The 23,060-nt window shown below is 35.5% G+C and overlaps 1 protein-coding gene across 4 annotated transcripts in view; it reads right to left on the reverse strand.

Annotated features, from left to right (window-relative positions):
• REV3L (REV3 like, DNA directed polymerase zeta catalytic subunit) overlaps window positions 1–23,060 on the reverse strand; it is a 183,020-nt gene that overhangs the window by 66,014 nt on the left and 93,946 nt on the right. For all 4 annotated transcript variants that reach the window (XM_032858330.1, XM_032858329.1, XM_032858328.1 and 1 more), the window contains exons 12-16: window positions 18,527–18,669; window positions 13,289–17,447; window positions 8,570–9,486; window positions 2,918–2,997; window positions 1,484–1,609 (exon numbers count right to left, since the gene is read on the reverse strand). In XM_032858330.1, coding sequence (XP_032714221.1) covers window positions 1,484–1,609; window positions 2,918–2,997; window positions 8,570–9,486; window positions 13,289–17,447; window positions 18,527–18,669 — 5,425 coding nt within the window. The remainder of the gene's footprint in view (window positions 1–1,483; window positions 1,610–2,917; window positions 2,998–8,569; window positions 9,487–13,288; window positions 17,448–18,526; window positions 18,670–23,060) is intronic.

Genomic DNA, 23,060 nt, shown 5'->3' on the forward strand with positions numbered 1-23,060 from the left:
AATCTTAGCTCCAATTTAGATGAAAATGAGGACAATATTTGAATTTTTCTTAGACTATGCTCATCTATCCTTAGAACAGTTTAAGACAGAATTGACTTGAGAACAAATATACAAAAATAAAAAATCAAATTTTGTGCTCTAAGGGCAAAGACATAAAACTGTTCAATAGAAATATCATGAAAGTCACATGTAATTTTAAATTTTCTAGTAGTTACATTAAAAAAAGTAAAAATAGGTTAATTTAAAAATATTTTCATTTAAAATATCTAAATATCTAAAATATCACCCTTTCAACATGTAATCAATATAAAACATTACTAATGTGATATTATGTGATATTTTACATTCTTTGTTCCTATTAAGTCTTTAAAATCTGTTGTGCATTTACATTTACAGCACATTTCAATGCTGATGTTAAATTTTTATACGGAAATACTTGGTTTGTATTATTGTAAAATTTATAATTGAAAAAGTAGTTTTTTTAAAAGATTTTATTTATTTATTTGACAGAGAGAGAGACAGACAGACAGACAGACAGACATCACAAGTAGGCAGAGAGAAGGGGAAGCAGGCTCCCCGCTGAGCAGAGAGCCCGATGTGGGGCTCGATCCCAGGACACTGAGATCATGACCTGAGCTGAAGGCAGAGGCTTAACCCACTGAGTCACCCAGGCGCCCTGAAAAAGTAGTTTTAAATACCTAAGTTGTTCCAAACATACTTAACCATTTTCTAACAAAGGAGTCAAGTATCAGTTTTTAAATCTAAATTATGTACAATTAAATGAAATTTAGAATTCACTTCCTAGATGGATAAGACAAATTTTAAATTCTCAATAGCCACATTGCTAGTGGTGGCCAGCACAGGTATGTAAACAATGAAAATATACTCTAATTTCCACCTTAATGCCTGACAGAGATATGCTCTGAGTTGTGTTTTCTTTAATACAGATAAATTTTCTTTATTTTTTAGTATGTCCTGTGATTGACGTACATATTTATAAGATGGCTGCCTACCCTTTGGCATATGGTCTGTGCTGTGAAGGTAACAATAGAATCGTAGCAATGAATTAGCAAGCACTGATTAACTGAACCAAACAAGTAGAAAACACAAGTAAATATCTCATTTAGGATATAACATCTTAATTTAACAATCCCAGAATAACATAAAGAATAGTTATAAAGGCTTTTCTAATTTCAGCTTCTATAAACCAAACTTCAGCTATAAGATTTGTGAAAATTGTGAAATCACAAAGCAGTCTCAATAACTGATGGCTACTTCAAAAGTTTCTCCAAAACCCCAAAAAACAAAAAATAAAACCCAAAAAGGTTTCTTTATCTTATATGGATATATAAACTAATAACAAAATGAAGATTAATAGGCACAGAATTCAATGTATTCCACCCTCCGTAATAGATGTCCATACTTGTCCACAGAATAAAACATGAGAGGTTAAATAGTGTATGTGCCACTGTTGCAATTTTACCTCATGTAAAGCTTTTGCCTCCTGTAAGTTTTGTATGCTGACTTTGAAACCGTAGGTATTGTTTAAAGATGGTCCGTCAATCTGAGAAGTTTCTTTCTTTGGGGTATTTACTGCTGCAAATTGATTCTATTAAAAAAAACAACAACAACACATAGCCAGAAAAAGATAAATAAGCAATCATTTTCTTTTTTTTGATCACTTATTCCTACTTAGATAATCTGCTTTATGTGTTTAGTAATACATGATAACCTAGTACCATCTCTTCAGACCCAAGAAGAAACTAAATATTTTATTAACATTCTTTTCATGCTAGTAATTCAAGGTATCAGAACTGGGTATATGTAGAAATATCTGATATAATCTGTAAGCAAACCAAATGTCGATCTTTAGTTTATAAACCCCAAATAATGAAAATAAGTCTTGTTGGAGAGCTGACATTTACACCACATGGACATTTGTCTTGACCTTTCTTGGAAGTATAGCAAACAAGCAGGCAATGTATGTGCAACCAGGTTGACTAAAGTTTCTATAAGATTTGAAAATGTGGGTCTGTATTTTACTCTAACACAACATGTGTCTGAAAGATGAATGAAAATGTAAATCATCTTGAAGGGTTTAGAAAAAATAGAATCTATTTTTTTAAAATATTTTTTTCTAATTTCCAGATCCATTAACCATTCCCCCCAATGTTGATTTACGCTCACAACACATTTGTACTTATTCTTTAATATAAATAGCTTGTAATTCAACAATATTTATTTAAAAATGTAAGCTTTTTAAAAGTATTTAGTTCTAAAATAGAAATGCTGAAACATATTTTATGTGGTTAATATTAATGAGATGTAACCAATACGGAAGTGATTTCTGTCATCTATTTTTAAGGATACATGTCTAATGTATACCTTTTTTTAACATAATCATATATTTCTAACTATTACTATATTTTTAGTATTTGAATAAAGATATTTAAGATTTTTTAGTTTTAGGAGTAAATAATGTTGCTTTCCTTTACTACTTAGTAAAATGAACTGAAAAAAATCAATGTTATAGTTGAGAAAAAAGTAATAAACCAAGAAAAAGGATATATTTTTGGTGGGATCAAAAATCACTTACTTGAGCTCTGCTGTCATTGGATTGTTCTGATTTTGCCAGTAATCAGTTAATGTATTTGTATCCTCATAATCCACATTTTGGCTATCATATTCACTTTCTCTGTAATATTTGTATTTACATATAAGAATCTTTTAGATCCCAACAACAAAAAAAAAACTAAAAAAAAATTAGGCAATTTCTTGTTGTCTCAAAGATATGTAAATAAAATGATGCAAAAATATAATAAAATTTTTAAAAATTGAGACACAAAGTTATCAATTATCTAACTGAAATCTAAGAATGGATCTTCCACTGAACAATAAGTATGTTTAGCATAGTTACCTTTGCTTGTGTTAAGAGTACTCTTCCAAGAGTGTCAGTATTACTTCCTTTCTTATGACTCAATTTCTGGGTTTTTGGTTCTGTAGAAAGAAATGTCATTAATTTGTACATCAAAATTACCTTTAATTTTTGTTATTCCAAACTCCTGAGGACCATTTGTGAGTACTGTTCTATTGTCCTATTAATTCCCCCCAAAGACTTCATAATTTAAAAATAAAACTAATTCAAACTTCTGATCCCCACTAAAATAACTTTAAAATTCTGTATTTTTAAAAAACATTTTTATTTTAATTATTGAGTTTTATACTTCCGTCATATCCTAGGCAATCATTTAATTCATTTATTTATATATTCATCAATTATTTATGATGAGGAAAAAATAGAGTCTCTTCCCTCACAGGGTCTAGAGTGAGAATAAGATACTCATCAAATGCATTCAGCAAAATAAAATTATAACTGGGGTAAGTATGACAAAGGGGAATATAGCTGGGATTTTTATTAGGGAGATCAGGAAGGCTTTTTTATGCTAAAATCAGAAGAAAGAGTAGTAATTAACTAGGAACTGAGTAAGAATTTTTCCTGATTACCAAGCAAAAGAAGTGGAAATCATTGTGGGTGGAAAGAAGGCTAGGACAGACATCCAGGTGAGATGATGACAGCTTGGCCTAAGGTTGTGGTGGTAGAGTAGAGAAAACAACAGAGAGATTTGGGTAATTTGGGAAACAAAAAAGTGACAGGACTTGGCTGGTAATAGACTAGAGAGAATGGGGGATAAAGGAATCAGGTGGGTGTTACAAACAAATCCCATGTTTCTGAGTTGTGTAATTCAGTGACAGAGAGATGGTTGTACTATTCACTTAAGTAAGGAAAACCAAAAAAGAACCACAGGGGCTTTTATGTGTGGGCATGTATGTTTGTGTGTATGAGTACACAGGATGACCGGTGGCAAATGTATACTGTGAGATCATAAATTGAGTTTTTAAAAACAATGACATTATGGGGTGCCAGAGTGGTTCAGTCAGTTGAGTGTCTGCCTTGATTTTGGCTCAGGTTTTGATCTCAGGGTTGAGGGATCAAGCCCCGCACTGGGTTCCGTGCTGGGTGTGGAGCCTGTTTAGGACCTCTTTCCTCCTTTCCCCTCTCCCTCATCTAAAAAACAAGAAGGAGGAGGAGGAGGAGGGAGAAGGGGGGAAGGAGGAGGAGGAGGAGAAGGAGAAGAAGAAGGAGAAGGAGAAGAAGGAGAAGAAGGAGGAGGAGGAGGAGGAGGAGAAGGAGGAGAAGGAGAAGAAAAATACTGACCTTGTGATGCTTTTGAGCATTCAAACAGAAATGCCAAATAGACAGCTAGATTGGAGGTTAAGAGAGTTCTGAACTTGAAGTTTAAATCTGTAAGTTATCTGTAGTAATCCTGTGGGTAGGAGCTCACTTATTTAGGGAGAAAATACTGAGTAAAGCTTCAAAGGAAAGCAAGTAGGCAGACATAGGAGTAGGAGAAAAGCCAAGGGGACTGAAAGCTCCAAGAAGGAAGGTATGGTCGATAGAACAATGGCTGTTTAAAGAGGGCACATGACAGGAACACCAAGAAAACATATACTGGCTTTAGCTACATGAAATTTTTTTGAAAATCTTTACAAGAGCCATATTAGTGGAATGATGGGGGCAGAATTGAATGTTGAGTGGGCTAAGAAATGAGTAGGAGGTAAAGAAATGGGAGTTGTCAAATTATAAGAAATCTGGTTTTGAAGAACAGGAAAAAAGTAGAAGCTGCAGGAATAAGATCAAGGCAGGTTTTTGGTTTTCTTTATATCTTAAAGAGTGGGAGAGAGTTGGGTATATGTTAAAGCCAGTGGGAAAAATCAAGTTGAGAAAAAGGAAAGCTTCTGAGAGGGCTCCTATATTTCACCCAGCAAGCAAAAGAACATATGATGGAAGCATCTATAAATAGATTTCACAGCAGAAAGATAAAGTTTCCATGTGATAATTGATGACTTTATAGGACATGATAAAATAATAATAATAACTTCTCATTAGTGGAGTTAAGATTTCATTTAAAAAGCTCTGATTTTCAGGTCTAAACTGGTACCAAAAGATTGGGATCATTCCCTATATATTTTCAGACTTCAATGCTTTGAAACTTGAACCCAATCACAAGAGGAAATTTGGAAAGAACACAAATACATGGAGTTAACGTTAAAGAGCATACTACTTAAGAATGAATGGGTCAACCAGGAAATTAAAGAATTTTAAAAAATTCATAGAAACAAATAAAAATGAAAACACAACTGTTCAAAACCTTTGGGATGTAGCAAAGGTGGTCCTAAGAGGAAAATACATAGCAATACAAGCCTTTCTCAAGAAACAAGAAAGGTCGCAAGTATACAACCTAACCCTACACAAAGGAGCTGGAGAAAGAACAGCAAGTAAAGCCTAAATCCAGCAGGAGAAGAGAATTTATAAAGATCAGAGCAGAAACCAACGAAATAAAAACCAAAAGAACAATAGAACAAATCAATGAAACTAGGAGCTGGTTCTTTGAAAGAATTAGTAAGATTGATAAACCCCTGGCCAGACTTATCAAAAAGAAGAGAAAGGATCCAAATTAATAAAATCATGAATGAAAGAAGAGAGATCACAACCAACACCAAATAAATAGGAACAATTATAAGAACATATCATGAGCAACTACATGCCAATAAATTAGGCAATCTGGAAGAAAGAGATGCATTCCTAGATACATATGAACTACCAAAACAGAAGTAGAAAGAAACAGAAAACCTGAACAGACCCATAACCAGCAAATAAATTGAAGCAGTAATAAAAAATCTCCCAGCAAACAAGGGTCCAGGACCAGATGGCTTCCCAGGAGACTCCTAACAAACATTTGAAGAATTCATACCTATTTTTCTGAAGCTATTTCAAAAAATAGAAATGGAAGGATAACTTCCAAACTCTTTCTATGAGGCCAGCATTACCTTGATCCCCAAACTAGACAAAGACCCCACCAAAAAGAACTACAGACCAATATTCCTGATTAACATGGATGCAAAAATTCTCACCAAGATACTAGCCAATAGGATCCAACAGTACATTAAAAGGATTATTCACCACAACCAAGTGGGACTTACCCCTGGGCTGCAAGGGTGGCTTAACATTCGTAAATCAATGTAATACACTACATTAATAAAAGAAAGAACAAGAACCATATGATACTCTCAGCAGATGCAGAAAAAGCATCTGAAGTATAGCATCCTTTCTTGATTAAAACTTTTCACAGTGTAGGGATAAAGGGTACATATCTCAATATCATAAAAGCCATATATGAAAAGTCCAGAGCAAATTATCATTCTCAATGGGGGAAAAACTGAGAGCTTTCCCCCAAGGTCAGGAACATGACAAGGATGTCCACTATCACGACTGTTCAACACAGTAGTAGAGCCCTAGCCTCAGCAATCAGCAAACAAAAAGAATTAAAGGCATCTGAATCTGCAAAGAAGAAATCAAACTCTCACTCTTTGCAGATGATATGACACTCTCTGTGTAAAACCCAAAAGACTCCACCCCAAAATTGCTAGAATTCATACAGAATTCCAGCAATGCACAGAAATCAATGCACAGAAAGCAGTTGCATTTCTATACACTAACAAGACAGAAACTGAGGAGTCGATCCCATTTGCAATTGCACCCCACACCGTAAGATATGTAGAACTAAATCAAACCAAAGAGGCAAAGGATCTGTACTCAGAAAACTATAGAACACTCATGAAAGAAATGGAGGAAGATCCAAAGAAATGGAAAAATGTTCCATGCTCATGGATTGGAAGAACAAATATTGTTGAAATGTCTATGCTATCTAAAGCAATCCATACATTTGATGAAACCCCTATCAAAATACCACCAGCCTTTTTTTTTTTTTTTTTTTCACAGAAATGGGACAAATAATCCTAAAATTTGTATGGAACCAGAAAAGACCCCAAATACCCAGAATGATGTTGAGAAAGAAAAAAAAGCTGGTAGCATCAAAATTCCTTGAATTCAAGCTCTATTACAAAACTGTAATCAACAAGACAGTATAGTACTGGCATAAAAACAGACTCATGGATCAATGGAACAGAATACAGAACCCTGAAATGGAACCTCAACTCTATGGTCAACTAATCTTCCACAAAACAGTAATGAGTTTTTCCAATGGAAAAAAAACAGTAAGGAGTTTTTCTAATGGAAAAAAGACAATCTCTTCAACAAATGGCGCTGGAAAAATTGGACAGCCACATGCGGAAGAATGAAACTGGACCATTTGCTTACACCACGCACCAAAATAGATTCAAAATGGATGAAAGACCTAAATGTGAGACAAGAATCCATCAAAATCTTAGAGGACAACACAGGCAGCAACCTCTGTGACCTCGGCCACAGCAACTTCTTGCTAGACATGTCTCCAAAGGCAAGGGAAACAAAGGCAAAAATGAACTACTATGAATTCATCAAGATAAAAAGTTTTTGCACAGCGAAGGAAACAGTCAACAAAACCAAAAGATAACCAACAGAATGGAAAAAGGTATTTGCAAATGTCTTATCAGATAAAGGACTAGTATCCGAAATCTATAAAGAACTTACGAAACTTAATACCCAAAGAATAAATGTTCCAATCAAGGAATGGGCAGAAGATACAGACATTTCTCCAAAGACGACGTACAAATGGTCAACAGACACATAAAATAATGCTCAATGTCACTTGGCACCAGGGAAATACAAATCAAAACCATAATGATATAGCACCTCACATCTGTCAGAATGGCTAAAATTAACTACTCAGGAAATGACAGATGCTGGTGAGGATGCAGAGTAAGGAGAATCCTCTTACACTCTTGGGAGGAATGCAAGCTGGTGCAGCCATTCTGGAAAACAGTATGGAGGTTCCTCAAAAAGCTGAACACAGAGCTACCCTAAGACCCAGAAATTGCACTCCTAGGGATTCTGAAGGAGCGCCTGCACCCCAATGTTTATAGCAGCCACGCCCACAATAGCCACACTACAGAAAGAGTCCAGATGTCCACTGACAGATAAATGGATAAAGAAGATATCACGCGTGCGTGCACACACACACACACACACACACACACACACAGGAATATTATGCAGCCATCAAAAAAGAAATTTTGCTACTTGCAACGACAGGGATGGAACTAAAGGGTATTATGCTAAGTGAAATAAGTCGATCAGAAAGACAATTACCATATGATCTCACTCATGAGGCAGAATTTAAGAAGCAAAACAGAGGATCATAGGGGAAGGGAGGGAAAAATAAAACAAGATAAAATCAGAGAGGGAGACAAGCCATAAGAGACTCTTTAATCATGGGAAACAAACTGAGGATTGCTGGATGGGAGAGGGGTGGTGGGATGGAGTAATGGAGTGATGGACATTAAGGAGGGCACATGATATAATGAGCACTGGGTATTATGTAAGAATGATGAGTCACTGAACTCTACCTCTGGAACTAATAATACACTACATGTTAATTAAATTTAAATTTAAAAAACATATTTAAAAAATCACATTAAAAAGCTCTGAATTCCATTACATAGTCTAATGTTTTCATTTCTACATCTTTGAAAAAGAACTTTGAAGTCCTTCTGTTATTTGTAAACTCACCTGTTGATAAAGGGCTCAGGCTACTTGCTTCAGGAAGCCTTTCCAGAAGTTTTCTCTGTACAATTGGTGTACTGTGAAGGCGGAGTGGGTCACATATTCCAGTCCTCGCCCTAACATTAATTGGAGATATCACTAGAGGCTCCAGAGGCTCACTGCAGGGGCTTTTCTGTATACCATCTTTTACTGGTTTTAAGATATTCTCAATATTCAGGGAATGTAGTTCCTCTACTGGTGATGTGGGTCTCTCATCTCCATTTAAAGTTTTAGAATCTGGGGATGTTGCCTGTTGCCAAGGCGGAATTACTGGAGAATCAGGGGAGCTATAACTAACATAGTAGTCATCATCATCATCATCTTCAACTTTCTCAGCATCATTTGTGGAAACAACTGGTGGCAGTGCCTGGTTTTCACTTATAGTTCGACTACAACCCGTAGTTGGTGCTTGTAAAGCAATCTGGGCGTTATCAACATCTTCCTTGGTATGTGCTGTGGTGGGGAGTGTATGGGGAGCTGTACTCATTTTTGGAGGCACTACAGGTTTGTCATCTGGGTTAACTAAAGAGCTGAAGTTCTCAGCAGATTTTACAACTCCAGTTGGCTCAGTTTTAGACAGTTTCTTGGAACGTTCATATTCTTCTTTGGCTTGAAGCCATGCTTGAACCAGTTGTCGACTTGGGGCACATTTGCAAGGCATAATCACAATTTTTTTATCTTCAACCATTTTATAGCTATTACTTGACCCTTTATTGACCACTGCCTGGCCATTGCGAAGGGGTGACCCTGGTCTTGGATTCTGAGTCATTGCTGAGAATGCTGTTTTCCACAGACGAAGTCCTTCCAAGGAAAAGTCTCCCTCAAACTCAGCCAGATCATTTGGAAGTCGAGTTTCTACCATGAGAAGCCGTCCACCGATCTCCCTATAAACAACATATTTTAGAACACCTGTTTTGTCTCAAAGAGCAATTACCAAAATATATAGCTCCCTATCCTAAAGATTTTTTTTGAAGTTTCTTTTGAATTCTTAAAAAATGCCCATTTCTTCCCTTTCTGTGCCCTCTCACTACATATTTAATATAGGTACACTCTTTCTAGTCTTAACATGTTTTTCTTCTCAGGTATATGCTACTAAATTAATTTCCTTTGAAAGGAATCATCAATACCAGGAAAGAAGGTATTTTTTTTTTGTTTTAAGTGCCCCATGAAGCCTCCTTTTCTCCAAGGAGAGGACACAAACTGATCATATTCCTTTCCTCTACTCAAATAACTCTCCACTGTCACCACATATGAATAAAAAGAATGGAATAATTTTATCATTAGAGATCATCTCCCTGGATCTTATCTACAGCCTCTCTAGACATTCCCTAGTAGCTACAGTAGTTTAGCAAAACCAGTCAGTTCAAATATATCTTTGTACTGCCCCAAGTCCTTTCAAACATTAAAAAAATCACACACAATTGAGATAAATTACCATATTCTTACTCCCCTATACATGGCAAGGCTTAACACTAACATTAAGAACTTTAAGTTGGCAGAGGCCACAGAATACATAGCATAAATGCTGATAATGTATGTGTATGTGGGGAATCACTATTAAAAGGTAGCCGCATTTATTTTTCAATAGTTGGAAATATCAAGTTAAACTTCTTTCTCTAACATATATCCCCTGGTACTGTCTCTGTCTTTTGCAACAAGAAAATCTATTTTTTCTTCCTTATGGTATCTCTTTCCTGGATATGAAGATAAGTTCTTAGTTTTTTCAGTTACTTTTTCTAGGGCATGATTTCCCAAATATCCTGGTTATTCTCTACATAAAACTCAATGAACTGGATTCATGTTTTCTGATTTGGAGCAGAAGGATTACCACAGGTGCTTTTCCCCTTTACGTGGAAAGACTTTGGCCTTAATAGTTAACTCTGTAACCACCTCCCAGCTATATGAAGAATCAGAAGAAAGATTATCGCTACTGAAGAAAATGAGTTCATGTGTTATGTGACATAGCCAACTCTAATATTAATGATACAGAGATCATAATGAAGTAAAAAATAACAAAAACTGGTGAGGTATGGTAAATTCAGCTCTCTTGAATATGTCAACAGTGTGGTTATTGCTACAACTCATGTCATAATATACATCAAGAGTCTTCCTTTTTTTAGTAATCCTACTTCTAAGACTATATGGAAAAACCCCAAAATACAAGAATGTGCTTCATGAAGAAAACAATAATCACATAATTATCTATACTGGCAGAACAGGGAACAAACTTTCTGTTCAATAAAACATACATATGATAGGATTTATCATGTAGTCATTAAAATGATGTTTCCAGAAACTTGTAATTTGGAAAATGTTTATAATATTAGGTGAAAAAAATCTGTATGCAATACTGTGACTATAGTAAGATCACATTTCATAAAACAGAACAAAATAAAAACTATACATTTAAAAAAACTAAAATAAAAAACCACATTAGGGCGCCTGGGTGGCTCAGTTGGTTAAGCAATTGCCTTCGACTCAGGTCATGGTCCCCGAGTCCTGGGATCAAGTCCCACATCGGGCTCCCAGCTCTATGGGGAGTTTGCTTCTCCCTCTGACCTCCCCTCTCATGCTCTCTCTCTCTCTCAAAATAAATAAAAATCTTAAAAAACAAACAAACAAACAACAAAAAAAAACCCACATTAAAATACTGAGTGGTTGTCAATAGGTAGAGAAATTGTGGGACTTTTATTCTTTTATACCTCCTAAATTTAATATAGTGAATAGTTTTATACTAAAAATTGTTTTTCAAAAATAATGACTATCGTCCTTTTATTTCAGCTGCATGACAAGTCTCAAAGTTGGACAACAACTAACAGCAACAGAGTTAATGACTAACACATGGTAAGGTAACAGAATTAAAAATTAGATATGCAAGGCTCGAGATGGAAAAAAAATAGTTCAGTTAAAAACATATACCATAATCACTACTGATAAAAGCCAAAGCCCCCCAAATAATGGCAACTAATGCTTAAGGAACAGACATTCAGATATTCTGGAAGTGAAATAAAAGAAAGAGTCCCGTTTGTGTTAAAAGACCACACATAGGTACCAAGCAAAACAAAACTGTAGAACTGTGTATTAGGAAGGCTGGGGAAGAAATTTTCTGTCTTCCACTTCTAATCTTTAGGGGAGGAAACTTTTAACCTGTATTTCTGATCACTTTTTCTCAAACCCTTCTTAAATAGACTCCTGCAGGATTATTGCTGATCTGCTGGGTAAAATCCTGGTATTCACTGTGTCTTTTCTACCGGGGTCAAGAACACGGTGCTGCTGAAGGTTACTGTACACACGTGGTGTGGCTTCTTGCCGTAGGTGACTCTTCATCTCTCTTCTATCCTTTAGACTAAGCTAAATCAGCTGCAGAAGTCTTAGCCAGCCTCCTCTGCTTCTGACTGGATGACTGAAATGAACTGCCTCTCCTTGCAACTGGTTAGGTAAATGGGATAAAAGACATAGGGGGTGGGGGGTAGGAACAAAAATCATCACTTAAATGGCCTGGGTTAAGTTATGTTCCCAACTTAGTTCCCATCAGTTATAGTCTACCTTGGTGATGCAAGAGGTACAGAATACCTACTTAACTACTGGCTTATAAATAAACCGATACTGATGCCTTTGTGTTTTGCTATTGGCTGTGTATATGTGTATGTGTGTATGCATCTGTCTACTGCCTCTCTGAAAAGATTTTTTTTTTTAAATGTTACTGGGTTACATATTACTGGTGTTTTATTTTAAAATTATTCTTTATCATGGCACCAAATTAATATTTTAGGATTCATTTTGGCACAGCATCTGGCTACAGTATATTTATTTTCTATGGATTTTAGTTTGACTATTCCTATTTTGAGTAAGAGCTTCTTACATGGATTCAAATTCTCTCTATTCACAAATCTTTGTACTAGTCTGACCCACATTACCAATTCCTTTGCAATGATTTTGTTTCCAACAGCCTGAAGAAATTCAAGTTCATTATTGAGGGAGAAATTTCAGAGGATTAGCTAACATTTTCTCATATTTACCACAGAGAACTATGAGATTATTTCCTTTTCAAATAGTCTATTTGTATGGTTATTTTTTTTTATTATTATGTTCAATTAACCTTCTTTTAAAAAACGAGAGATAAGGAGAAGTCAAGTCCATCTTGTATCCCTAATAACTGGACAAACTAATAGGAGTAACAATACGATTGAAGATGTTGGCAACATGAAAAGAAAATGATATATTATAATACAAACAAGTTAAAATAATCTTCATTTAGAGATATACCGGAAAGTACTTAAAACATATATACTCATTTCCAAACATATTTAAGTTCTTTCAAAAATTGTAAAAATTTACAATTTTAGAAATAAACACCATTTTTAAAATGATAAATGTGCTTAAGTATTATCACATCCTTCTTAATCTGGCATCATGTCACGGTGAGCCTCTGCATCTCTAATCCCTGATGTTGACACAGTGTTAACAGTAAGATTGAAGACCAACACTTATCAGCTTAAAGTTCTCAAGGTGCAACCATCCAGCTAGTTTGTGAATTTTCTCAGAAGTCCTAATTACGAACCACTTTTACAATGATTTACTTATAAATACAGTATATTACACCCAGAACACAAGCAGTCAGGTACCAATGTTATATTCATTATAAGTACTCAGAGTGACTCAAGGAGAAAAAATAATTCTGATTACCTGGGCTTTTCTGGTACATCAGAAGGATTACTGCAAAATGGTTCCTGGTAAATAGTTTCTGAAAGGTCATGATCCAACAAAGTTGCCATAATTTCTTCCCTACTTGGTGGGGACATAAGTGGTTTCAGAATGTGAGCAGTTCGAGGGGTGAAACTGCCGTTTTTAGATTGTGAGGGAGAGCTGGTAGACCTTGGTGAACTATCGGGAGTTGGTGTCAATATATCATTGTTTCTTGAAACATACAATTCTAAATCTTCAGAGGCTGCATCCAGAAGTTCACCATCAGGGGAGGATAGTATTGTAGTAAAAGAGGTATTGACTGAGTCAAGAGACTGTTGCATCTCTTTTCTGGTATGACCTTGAATCCAGTCTGAAGTGCCTGGCTGTGAGAGACTAAGAAACACTTCTTTGCTTACTGAACTCCTATTCAATCTGGATTTTTCATTTAGACAGTCCTCTGCCTGCTGGACACAGAAAGAATCCATTATTGAATTAGAGCGATTTGTTAGAGGATGGAAGGTACTTTTCCACTGGTTGTGGCGATGATTCTCATTGTTATCAACTGATGATTTCTCAAATAGTTCAGGACTTAGAGTGCTAGATCTAATCCACGAGGTTGAGTCTGAGGCATGATGTTTGTCTTCATCACACTTCTGGTTATCATGACTTAAAAACTCATTTTTTTCTATGGTTTGTCCTGGGAAAAGATCCTGAACTGCATCACTTAAGAATTTCTGAGGCAAATTCTGATCAGCTGGGACAAACTGACTTCCAGAATAAAAGCTACAAAATCCAGTTTGACCTATTGTATTAATATCAAAATTATAATTATGTTCAGGAGACAAGCTATCTTCAAGTGAGTAACAGCTCTCAAAACCTGGATCTGAAAAAAAGATGGGACTGTCATCTGATAGAGAGTTATCCAACTGGCCAGAGTTTTGTAAATTTAGAGAGTCTACTTTAAGAAGTTTGGGAACTTTTTCTTTAGGTTTTGTAGTTCTGGGAGTTCGAGGTTTTCTTGAAGCTGTTACTGATCGTGTTCGTTTAATTGTTTTGTTTTGCTCAAGGGAACCAGAAATATTTTTGTTTGGTTGGTGTTTATTAGGTAATGGGTCTTGCATAATATTTGCATTTTGTGCTTTCTGCTGTCTTTTTTGTAACAATTCTTTTAGAACTGCCAGTCCAGACTGGCCTTCACCAAATGCTGAAGGTGTTGACACATTTCGACTTTTACACTGAGAAAGTGCTTTGGTTTGTGAAATTGCTTCTGACAACGACCTCTGTTTTACCTTTTCAGGTTTAAAATTGGACATATCTAAAATAAAGCCCCTTTGTTTTTGCTCCCATGCTATTTGTTTGATTGGACTTCTCAAGGAAGTTACAAAGCAATTATTAGGCATTTGGCTTTCCTCTGAAGCTGCATTTCCTGGAGAACAAGTTTCACTGTGCTTTGACTGTTCTGCCATGCACACAATCTGCTGCTGACTGTCTTTGCAATGCAAAAAATTAGGGGCATATGCCTGGTCTGGCTTTGATTCTAAAGAATTACGATATTCATTTAACTTCCCGATAGATGACAAATAACTTTTTTGTGTATTTGCATTCTCTTCTGTCTTTGGAGACATTATACCCGAAGATATCTGTGTATTCTGGGCTACCTGAGACAAATGGTTGGAAAGATCAAATATATTTTTTTGAATTAAGGTTGATTCTTTTAGAGTAAACATAGTATTTTGATTATGAGACCTCTGAACATTAATTTTTGAGATTCCAGGTCCCAAAGAACTACAAACAACTGATGAATGCAAATCATCTCGTGAGCTGGGGAATGTTTGCAAATCTACAGGCTTCTTGCTTTCTAAAAAAGAAGAAAAACAGCCAGATAAATTTTGTTGTGCATGAATTCCAGTGGGCAGGGGAGCAGAAAGGGGATGATCTATAGCAGAGCCCATTAGTGACACATCTTTCTGTTTAAAAAGTAATTGAGAGCCTCCAGAATTATTTGAGGTCTCAGACACATTCTGATGTTTCAGCACAAACTTAACTTCAGCACCAGACTGAGATTTTATTTTTTCATCTTTAATTGTTGTATGTTTTCTTGACATAGCTTTCTCATTTGTTTTTTGTTTCTGTTTTGCTCTCTGTTTCTTTTTTCCATCATCTCCTACTTTATTTGTCTGATTCCGTTTGTTCCTTTTCTTAGTAACTACAGAGGGATTAACAAGCTTAGTTTTTGATTTCTTAACCTGTGCTCTTGCTCGACTATTTTTTTCCATACGAGAATTAACAGTCTTGTTATTACATGCATTAGGACCCTTAAAAAGCACTGTTTCTTTATCTGCAGCAGCCATCATTTCTTCAGCTCTTGGATCTGTGGGAGACCAGCAGCGAGGGGGAGAAGAATTTATGGGACTTGTGCTTCTCTCAGAAAGAAAACCTAGTTTAGACATAACATCACTATAATTCAAGTCACAGTCTTCGGTTTCAGCATTGTAAGATGGCAAGGGAGGTGACAGGATGGCATGTGACCGTTTTCGCCTGAAAGACAAAGTTCTTTTAATATTTTCACTATTTGTCCTTTGTTGCTTACCAGTTTTTTTCTTAGCAGACTTATGTTTTGATTTTCTTCTGTGACTTTTCTTTGGTGTTAGTGGATAAATGGGATATTTGGTTGCAGGGGAGTCAGGAACTTTTGGCCAAAAATCCTTCAAAGGTGCAAGCTTTTTATATAGTTCCATTTTTTCCTCTGTCAATATAACTTGTTTTTCTTTAGAGTCTATTTTTCCTAGCTTCACAAGCATATTTTTTCTCCCTCTAAATCTATTAATAATAATATACTTTATGATGACAGGGGGTAGCTTTTTAGACATTTTTCTTCGTTTTCGAGCTTTGAGAGTTCCATCTAAACTTTCACCAATTTCCATGGGATGAGGTAGGCTAATTTTTGAGTTGTGTGTTACAAAACTTGACTCACTATCTTCAGTCTCATAATTCACCTTGCGTTTGGCTCTAAGTGTATATTTATTTCCATACAATCCTAAGGACTGTTCAGTTTCTAAGGTTCCATCTCCAAAGTGACAGTCTATAAAATCGTCTGCAGGTGTTTTATTTTCAAAAGCTCCACGGGTGACTTTAATTAGATCACTCGCCAATCCGTTATCCTTCTCAGGATTACAAGGATTATTTTGTATACAATTATCTTTTGTGGACACAGTCTCACTAGTTTTGGTAGAAGTCTCCTGATGACCTATAAACTTCTTTTTATTCATTTTTAACCGGGACTGTTTACTGCTGGGTTGTAGTTTGTATGTGACAGGAGAGAGTTTCTGTGGTCTACTGAGACAGTTAGAAAGAACAACACTGGGAAAAAACATATAATGTGCTGCTTGCTGGCTGAGGCTTGGCTTTTCTGTTTTATGTTCTTGAAACTCTTCATATCTAATTTTAAGTTTATTTAGCCCACTTTCATCAGCAATGCTATCAAGAGAATGTACCATAGTTCTATTTTCTCCTGAGCATGAGAGCAAGTCACAATTTTCAGTTAATGATGAAGGGAATAAACTATTCAGAGCTGTGCTGTTTCCTTTTTCATTTCCTTCAGAGGATAACTTACTTTTTGAATGACTTAGGTCAGAAAAGTTGAAAGAATTTTTGCCCAATGTACTTTCACTACTATGACGGTTCATGTGTATAAAAGGGGCATCCTTATCAATTTTTCTAATATTTGTATACTTTCTACTTGGTGCCTGTCTTGTAACAGATGGAATATCCTCTTCATAATCAAAAATACTACTTTCACAGGAAGATACTGGGAGGGTATCTTTCTTACTTTCTTTATGAGAGTTTTCTGAATGGACAGAATTGCTCAAAGATCCAGGGTATTTCATGGAGTAAGTACTTTCATTTGTAAAAGAAGCAGCTGAATGATCTAGACATTTTTCTATGTTGTTTGGCTGTGGAAGTTCTTCAATTAAATCTTCCTTATTCAAAACATGGGAAGAAAGGGCACTTGTGTGTTTACACTGAAAGGTAATCTTAGCAGAAGATGGGGGTTCTAATGTAGCAGCATCTTTGTGGAAGATGGAAGGTTTTACTGATAGCTTGCTTGTTGCAATCACAGAAGAGTGGGTCCTGGAATTTTCGTTGTTCAATGGATTGTCTGAAATTGGGGAAAATAGAATTTATTTCACCTTCATGCTTTTAATTTTTAAAATATTTCTCCATACTATCACTATGAAAGAAGCTATATGAAATTATGTTTCCATGCTTAAAATGGTTATCTTAACAAAATGTCATTCCTCTCATTAAGATAATAACTCAATCTAACTAATCAAGAGTCAGTTACACTTGATTATTATTCATTATTTTAAACATATTTCTTTTTGTTAGAAATAAGTTATATTAGGGGTTCCAGGGTGGCTCAGTTGGTTGAGCTGCTGACTCTCAATTTTGGCTCGGGTCATGAGCTAAGGGTCCTGGGATCAAGCTCTGCAAGGGCTCTACACAGAGCATGTTGTCTCTCTTTCTCTCTCAAAAAAAAAAAAAAAAAAAAATTTTTCAAAGTAAAAATTAAAAAAAGAAATTTTATATTAATATTCAGTGCCTTCGTGGTGAATAGGGAAAAATACTGTCACCTTGAAAATTTTTCATAAAACAGTATGCTTCTTTGTATGCTTCTTTGTATTATCACTTCAAATAAGATGAGAGTATTTTTTCTCAAGTTTTTATTTAAATTCCAATTAGTTAACATCTGAATGTATTTCTTACAGTTTATGCTACTTAAATGTTAACATGATAAACTGATTAAAGTCTATGAAGTTTTAAATCAGTGATTTACAAATATTATACTCTTAGAAATAGGAAATAATCAGATATTCACATTCTTACAAAAGAAAAAATCTTGGAGAAGGACAAAACAGATAGTATTGTCAAAGCTTCACACTTAGCCGATTTTGTATGTGTGATTACAGTTTTCCTTTTTTTTTTAAGATTTTATTTATTTATTTGACAGAGATCACAAGTAGGCAGAAAGACAGGCAGAGAGAGAAGGAAGCAGGCTCCCCACTGAGCAGAGAGCCCGACGCGGGGCTCGATCCCAGGACCCTGTGATCATGACCCGAGCTGAAGGCAGGGGCTTTAACCCACTGAGCCACCCAGGTGCCCTTGTGATTACAGTTTTAAAAGCAAATATATTCTCAGCTGCTAAATCATAAAATGCTCTTATATTAGATAACTTACCACTGTTTTCATCTGCAGTTCCATCTAACTGAGGTATAGAAAGATTGGCTAGAAGCAAACTGTTAGTATTCCATTCCATTTCTTCTTCCGAAGATGAATCATCCTCTTCAGTTGAGCTTCTATGGGTATTTCTACACAGTGATCTAGAGAATATGAAGATTCATTATGAGTATGATCATAGAAAAAGCATGTCAGATTAAAAATATTTGCTTAATCTGATGTTGTAATAGTAAAATTGAAAAGATCTGAGAATTAGAACCTCAAAAAGAAACGCAGATTTATCTTGCTTTAGTATTATGTTCTATAAAAAGTTATTGCAGAGAAACTTCACATCCTTTTCATGTGAGCTAGAAGACACCATCATTCCTGTACCCAAAGCTCCACAATATCCTGGACTACCATATCTAATCATGTTCTTCCTTACATTCTCCCCCTCATCCTGTATTAGACATAGATAACAGCTTGGCTGAGAACTCAGTAACTTCTAAAAAGGTAGCATCCCGTCAAATTTAAAGAAGTCTCCACAAATACACAATCTCTACACTGTGAACTGGAAAAAACAAACACAAAAGGAATTACGCAAGGGGGTATTCCGGTGAGGCTGGAAGAGAAAACAGGGGTCAGAGGAGCTAGGAAGTAGTAGAGGTGTTGAGTCAATCCGAGCAGCGGCTCTAAAGCAGGTTACTAAAGAATTCAGATGGACGGTCAAGTCCAGATAGATAATCTTTTCAGGTTTCATCTCTTATCGATTTAAATTTTTTCACTAAGTCCTAGCTTGATACTTCCCTTTCTATCCATACCTAAGCTTTTCTTTCTCTGGTCTCAAAAATTTGAAAGTGTCCCTTAATTATACATGTAACAGTTTCTCCATTAATCCTTTACCAAATCAAAATTTGTCCTAAAACCACTGTCTTAAGAGCTGAAAGAATTATTAGAGGTCATCTAGTCTAATTTTCTACTGAATGCCAAAACCTTATTTTTAACAGATGACAAAATCTCCACTCTTACATTCTCAGTATAAGGGGCTTGCTTGCTGTCCACGAGTTAATCTTTTCCATTATTAATTGTTAGGATTTTTTCCCCTCTGTTACACAGTACTTTCCAAATTCCATTCATTATTTCTGCTTTTGTCCTGCGTTGTTATACGTAGCCTATTGTTGCTATTTTCCATATGATAACTTTAAAATATTTGAAGGCATTTATAATTTATCCCGTAATTCCTAATTAGACCAAACATTATCTATCCTTTCTACTGTTCTTTAAAAGTGACATGTTGGGAATGCAAGCTGGTGCAGCCACTCTGGAAAACAGTATGGAAATTCCTCAAAAAGTTGAACATGGTGCTACCCTATGACCCAGTAATTGCAGTCCTAGGGATTTGCCCCAAAGACACAAGTGTAGTGATCCAAAGGGGCACATGCACCCCAATGTTTATAGCAGCCATGCTCACAATAGCCAAACTATGGGAAGAGTCCAGATGTCCACTGACAGATGAATGGATAAAAAAGAATACTACTAAGAATACTAAGAAAAAGGAATACTATTAAGCCATCAAAAAAGACGAACTCTGGCCATTTGCAAGACATGGATGGAACTAGAGGGTATTATGCTAAGTGAAATAAGTCAATCAGAGAAAGACAATTACCATATGATCTCATTCATATGTGGAAGAAGAAAGCAAAATAGAGGATGATAGGGGAAGAGAGGAAAAAATAAAATGAAATCAGAGAGGGAGACAAACTGTAAAAGACTCTTAATCATTGGAAACTGAGGGTTGCTGGAGGGGAGGTGGGATGGGGGGATAGGGTAACGGAGTGATGCACATTAAGGAATGCATGTGATGTAATGAGCACTGGGTATTATAGAAGACTGATAAATCACTGACCTCTACCTTGGAAACCAATAATATATGTTTAATTAACTGAAAGTAAAATTAGAAAAAATAAAAATAAATAAATAAAAGTGACAGTGTTCACAGATCCTTCCTTTTCTTTCTCTTCTTTCCCTTTCCTGTCCTTTCTCAGGATTCTTAAAATATGGTACTCAGAGCAAAATATAACATCCAAATACAATTGAAGAACTCCTTTCGTAGACACTATACTTCTATTTTTCAATCTCTTTCTAAAGTACATTAATGAAATGTTCCAGTTTGTTTTCCCAAGATTGACTTGGGCATGGTTTTCACAGGATTGGTCCAGTTAATGAACATATAAGCATTCATTAATTGTGGGACAAACCATGCCTATGATTTTAAACAGGCTGACACTACTGGTAACAAGTAGATAGTGACTCTAAGAATTTTATATATTTGAATGTGTATCTACTTTATACAGGCTCAAAAATATAAATAGCTATATAAGATATCATCTAAGAAACTGTAGAAAAATGCTAATGAGACACTAAAGGTAAAATCAAAGAAATAATACCAAATAAAACAATCAAGAAAAACAAATGGAAATAAGAAAAAGTGAAATGCCACAATATCAATCAAATAGAAATATCAGATAGTCAACACATTGCTAAAATATGAAAGAAGCGATCCAATTTATTACAGCAAGACTTAAATACATCAAGTAAATACTGTAATCATTTTATTAATAAAATCTAAAATCTGTTAGAATAATAAATGTTACCCTAGGTACAGCTGGTAGCTAATAATTAAATTCATTATTTTGGCAACCATACAACACTACAGACTTATTGTGCTCTTAATAGAGTAAAATCATGGCTTTCCAACAGAAATTAAACCCAGAATAGATAGTTAAGCCCAGAGAGATGGTCTACCTAGTCTGTATTTATAAAGCTGACTGACTGAACCTAAACACATGACTCTATATTAGGCATCACCTATTCAGTTCTGAGATATTTTTGGACTATATTCTGTCACCCAGTGAATTACCAATCTCTAATATTTGTGAAAATTTCAATCCAATCTAGCATGATACTTGGCATTTAAGCATTTATGTTGTTTTTTAAATTTTTTTTTCTTTAAATATTTTATTTATTTATGTGACAGAGAGAGAGATCACAAGTAGGCAGAGAGGCAGGCAGAGGGGGAAGGGGGGGAAGCAGGCTCCCTGCAAAGCAGAGAGCCCAAAGCAGGGCTCGATCCCAGGACCTTGGGATATGACCTGAGCCGAAGGCAGAGGCTTTAACCCACTAAGCCACCCAGGCACCCCAGCATTTATGTTGTTTTTAAGTGCAAAGTCATGTAAATTCTTGTGAACCCACCTAAGTGGTCACTACTGCCATGTTTTCTCCTTATTTACAAGGATACTATGTAAGACTTACAAGACTCAATATGATTATAACATTCCCCTAAATAACCATATTTAAAAAGGATATAAAGACAGTAGAGCATGACTTGAACTCATGAAGATTCCTGATATTCTCTGCTTCCCTTCTTCCCTTTCTGGTGCCCATGTTTACTTAATAATCGTAATTATTACCCCTATTATAAAGGAGGACTTAGAGGCAAGGAGGAGACCAATTAAAAAGTGAGTCATAGTGTTCCAGATAAATGATAATGAAGGCCCAAACTAGGATATTAACCTTGGGAGGAAGGAGGGTGGAAGGACAGAATGGCAAAAGAGGGCAAGTCAAATACAACACTGAAGTTGCAAACTTCCAGAAGTTGGGGGGAATTTATTATTACAGAAATAACAGAGAAACAAGAACAAAGCCATCTATAGGCTGACGTGGTTGAGGCATTTCCCAATAGGCTATTCCATGCAAAGATTGATCAAGTTTATATTAAAAAATTGAAAAAACAACTTACAGAGATCTACAAAAAATTTTATGTCTTTCACTTCACTTTATTTTTTTAATAGTTAGGAAATATTGACAAAAGACATTTTATGACATTGTTAAGGGTCAACTCTATCAGGAAATCAAATACTGATTCTGTCTGGACCAGGTAGCATTCGTTCTTCAAAGGTCAAGCTCTGAGTCTTTGAATGACTTATCACTGTCACTGGAGAGGGAACTGAGTACATGAAGCTAGGAAAGTATGAAATAATATTTTGTAGGTTTGGATTCTCCACCCACAGAATGAAAATGGAATTCTTTGAGGAAGCATACTGCGAAAATACAGAAGAAGGTTATATACACAGATAACAAGAGAACATTTCAAACAAAGAGTTCAGAAGTTCTGGTATTATCTACCTATGTTTGAAGGACAGGCATATTCAGTGTTTCAGGCTCAGAGGCCCAATCTTTTTCCACATACAGAACATATATAAGTCAAATCAATCAGTTTCACAAGAAACTTAATTTGGAAAACCACAGTGCCATCTTATTAATTTAATTTGAGAAATGAAGAATACCAGTGTCTGTTTCTGAGACTCTTATTTACTTATTTTTAATATTTAATTCCTTCAGTCTAATCAGACCTAAAGGCTATTTCTTGTCTTCAAGCTGACTCTGTAACTGTTGCTGTAACCCATGTAACTCTCAGAGGGCGTTCTTTTTCCTCAAGTTCAGGGATAAAGAGGCACTTCTACTTTGCCCCACTTACTATCAACACATATTAATA

The sequence above is a fragment of the Lontra canadensis genome, unplaced genomic scaffold (assembly GCF_010015895.1).
Source record: "Lontra canadensis isolate GAN:19392208 unplaced genomic scaffold, GSC_riverotter_1.0 scaffold14, whole genome shotgun sequence".
Taxonomy (NCBI): domain Eukaryota; kingdom Metazoa; phylum Chordata; class Mammalia; order Carnivora; family Mustelidae; genus Lontra; species Lontra canadensis.